At 36.0% G+C, this 4461-nt stretch overlaps 1 protein-coding gene across 1 annotated transcript in view; it reads left to right on the top strand.

The window, feature by feature from the left end:
* Nucleotides 1–1394: 1394 nt before the first annotated feature.
* LOC106474041 (zinc finger protein castor homolog 1-like) overlaps nt 1395–4461 on the top strand; it is a 23409-nt gene continuing 20342 nt past the window's right edge. Inside the window, exon 1 of the mRNA XM_022402425.1 lies at nt 1395–1632. Coding sequence (XP_022258133.1) covers nt 1458–1632 — 175 coding nt within the window. The 5' untranslated portion in view covers nt 1395–1457. The remainder of the gene's footprint in view (nt 1633–4461) is intronic.

Here is a 4461-nt window from a genome sequence, read left to right as displayed (position 1 = left end):
ATTAAATACTCAAGGCGTTTATCGTTCATAATTTTAATGGGTACATTTGAACGTCATGCTTGCAATAAAAATGACATGATAAAAAAACAACACTTACTGTCCTTTTTGGTCTTACAATAATATTACATCTTTAAATGTACGCTCAGAGGGATACTGTTTGTTAAAATATTTCTTTGATAAACGTGGAAGGGCGCACTTTTCTTTATTTCAAGTGTGTGAAATTGATTTAAGTAACAATGTTTGTAATAATGCCGTGTCTTCACGGTCTGTCCATTATTCAAGTCATAATAACTTTTTAAAATTGTATATTCTTTTTTTTAGAGGTTCGTAACCTGACTTGGCGAATGGCAACTTGTTTACTAAATATTCGAATCATAAGTTGGTATTTATTTTTTTAAAAAAAGAACAAAATTTAAAGCAGTACGACGTTAAACTGGAGTAAATGTAAGCGTATATTAGTATATTATGTAATTCTTAAAATTTTCGCCTCGTCGTGATTGTTGTTCTATATTTTCTAGATATTTATTTATTTCTACTCAACATTTGCAAATTTAGATAACCATGGAGATTATTCTCCGTTCATTCCCAATCTTAGTTACTTCATTCTGTGCCCATCTTTAACTATAACAAGCCCATTCCACACCCATTCCCAATCTTAGTTACTTCATTCTGTGCCCATCTTTAACTTTAACAAGCCATTCCCAATCTTAGTTACTTCATTCTGTGCCCATCTTTAACTTTAACAAGCCATTCCCAATCTTAGTTACTTCATTCTGTGCCCATCTTTAACTTTAACAAGCCATTCCCAATCTTAGTTACTTCATTCTGTGCCCATCTTTAACTATAACAAGCCCATTCCACACCCATTCCCCATCTTAGTTACTTCATTCTGTGCCCATCTTTAACTTTAACAAGCCCATTCCCAATCTTAGCTAATTCTTTCTTTACCCATATTAAATCTTAACTATCATTCCCCGCCTATCTCTGATTTTAACCACCCAATTTTTCATACATAGCTAATCTTGATCGTTTGTTTGTAATTAAGCACAAAGCTCCACAATGGGCTATCTGTGCTCAGCCCCATCACAGGTATCGAAACCCGGTTTCTAGCGTTGTAAGTCCGAAGACATACCGCTGTGCCACTGGGGGGGGGGGGTGCTCTAATCTTGATAAGCACGCCTTCCATTTATCTCTAATCCTAGCCACTTTATTTTCTAGGTAATATTTATCCATCTTTAATCTTATCCATAAATCCCGGTATATCAATCTCCATCCGTGTCTAATTCTAACCTATTATCTTTCTACTATGTTAGATAAATCTCCAATCAATTATCTTTTCACATATCTCTAATTTCAAACCACTCTTCTGTTTTTTAACCAGTTCATATAGTGTATTTTCTAATCCTTTCAACTAGGAGGGGTGTGATAAAGTCTACATAAGTACTTCCGACGTCCAGATGCATGCGAACTATCATCGGAAAGATTCGGCTATTATTCGGGAGGGATTCCAAAGGTTTCGGGCGACGGAGGACTGCGGCACCCAACAGTGTTCCTTCTATGGCCAACGAACCACACATTTTCACTGTCGTCGGACTGGGTGCAATTATACTTTCAAAAATAAGGCAGACATGGGTTGGTATATATATATATCATATTTTGTTGTTTTTATATTGAACAAATAAGGCAGACACGGGTTCGTATATACATCATATTTTGCTGTTTTGCCTCCTCTGTTGCTAGTAGTAAAGCTAATATAATTTTAGGGCGGGTGCATAGCCATATTGTTTATAAGTCAGAGGAAGCTACAAATCAAAAGAGGTACTTATCAGTATACACAAATCACTAGTTAGGCTTCACTTGAAATACTGTCTATTTATCTAAGAAAGGACTTAGATAAGTCCTATCTTAGATAAATAGACAGTATTTCAAGTGAAGCCTAACTAGTGATTTGTATATACTGAAGTATACACAAATCACTAGTTAGGCTTCACTTGAAATACTTTATATTTATCTAAGAAAGAACTTATCTGTATATATACAAATCACTAGTTAGGCTTCACTTGAAACACTGTCTATTTATCTAAGAAAGGACTTGTCAGTATATACAAATCACTAGTTAGGCTTCACTTGAAATACTGTATATTTATTTAAGAAAGGACTTATCAGTATATACAAATCACTACTTAGGCTTCACTTGAAATACTGTCTATTTATCTAAGAAAGGACTTGTCAGTATATACAAATCACTAGTTAGGCTTCACTTGAAATACTGTCTATTTATCTAAGAAAGGACTTGTCAGTATATACAAATCACTAGTTAGGCTTCACTTGAAATACTATATCTTTATCTAAGAAAGGATATGGATTTATTAGATATTGGAAAGGGTTCAGAAGAAGACTACTAGGATGATTCAGGGATAGGAGGGTTACCTTAGAGGGATATATTAAGGTATCTTATTTTCTATTGAGAAAAGAAGGGCAAGAAGTGATTTTATTAAACTTTACAAGATTATCCGGGAGATCGATAAGATAAAGGTCTCTGATTTATTTATCTTGTACTTTGTAGACACTATGATGTGAGGTACAAGTTAAGATTTGGAAAAGACACTAGTTAGACACTAGTTCAAACCGTTTTATTTTTCTAACAAGGTTATTAACTATTGGAATGATTTGTGATTTCTTTGTTTCGGATATTCGTGCAAAGAGGGGAGGTAGCTAGTCAACAGCACCCACCGCCAACTCTAATTGAACAGTGGAATTTGATCACCATTCTTATAATGCACTCACGGCCCCAAAGCGCGGGATGCGAAACTTGGATTCTCTAATTCACAGACTCGGCATACTTACCACCAGTCCACGCCCAACCATGACAGTAGTAGATGGCGACACTGTATAAGAGTTTAAGAAGAGTGATTCAAATTTTTCTTTTTATTAGAGTGAGTGTGAGTGTGCATGGGTAGCCATGAAGGATCTAATGACCTCTTGTTATATTACGACCTTTCCACGCGGCAGTCAGCTGTTGACCACGCTCTAACGAGCCATAAGAACTGAGTACACAAAGTTTTAATAATTATCTGTTGTCACTTAAAGTGTTTTAATCTGAATATGTTGGCACAAAGGGAGAAGTAACAGAAAAGATAAGAACGAAACCAAGTCCAACGAAATCTTTGTCTTGAAGCAGGTTGACAATTTCTAAGCACCTTCAGATCGTTTTATCCTTTTAGCCTAGAAGTAAGCTTAACTTCACCCCCCCCCCACGCCCCGAAAACCTGTTTGATGATTGGTGATTCCAATTCCATCTTGAAGCTCCAAAACTTAGGTGTTTGACCGGTCCATCGCGCAGCCTTGTCAATCCTCTCGATATAACCTGTTTGATTGACACATGGAGACTTATACTCACCTTCTTCAAGGTTGAAAGTATCTCTACCACTAGGAGGCGCTGCCTGTAAGTTGATGAATGCGTCTTGTCGATTTCTCGAAGGATTTGGTTTACGAAATGGTTTAATTTAAAGGGGGAGGAGACTCGAGTATCAGGGTAAGGGAGGGGATTGGTTTACAAATCAAAATTGTGAAAAGAGATATAAAAATGATTGCCCTTCTTCTTACCTCATCTATCTCATTTTACAAGGATTATTTCTGTGACGTATTATTCCGATTTTTTGTTTGTTTTTCTTAGCGCAAAGCAACAAAGTGCACTCTGTCCACCGCGGAGAATCGAACCCCGGATTTTAGCCTCGGAAGTCCACAAACTTCCTGCTGGCCACCTGGGGGACTTACAACAGATCAAAATCAGTTTGAAACAAATACACACGTGATACACTTTAATAAAAAATAGTTCACTAACAACCTTGATAGTTACAGAACTTGGTAACCAGCTTACCGGTTTTTATTATTTATTCAACCAAAAATTTAACTTCTCATGTTTAAATATTTCGATTGCCTTTGTCGGATAAGTTGTGCATGTCCTCGTTCGGGTATTTATCGCTTGGCGCTTTAAAAAGAAGTCAGTTAACAATGAATTAACATAACTTTGACATATATTCTATTTAAAGAATGCGAATAATTTATTAAGAAATTATTGCCTTGAAATACAACAAGCAAGCCTTTTCATGTAATTTTCTTTAGTGTAATTTTAAAATATTTCTTCGATATTTTAACTAGAGAACCTACGCCATCAGGTCAATATTATAGTTATATAGCACTGGTCATCATTGTTGTGGTAAAATAATATCCTCGTTTTTCGAAAATATTTTTCTTTTTTTTGTAGTTTCCAACTTTTTCGCACGAGTTTATATTTTTCACTTATGGCAAAGTTACTAAGGCTATTTGCCACCGTCCCTATTTTGAACTACTGACCATATGGAAGGTAGCCAATCAGATGTACTCTACCACTCACAAGGCAGCCAATCAACAGCACCCTATCACTCACCATCCACTGCGTCTTGTCAGTTTCCTGTAAGA

Source organism: Limulus polyphemus, unplaced genomic scaffold, assembly GCF_000517525.1.
Source record: "Limulus polyphemus unplaced genomic scaffold, Limulus_polyphemus-2.1.2 Scaffold6751, whole genome shotgun sequence".
NCBI classification, from domain to species: Eukaryota; Metazoa; Arthropoda; class Merostomata; order Xiphosura; family Limulidae; genus Limulus; species Limulus polyphemus.
This window is presented reverse-complemented; position numbering and strand designations above follow the sequence as displayed.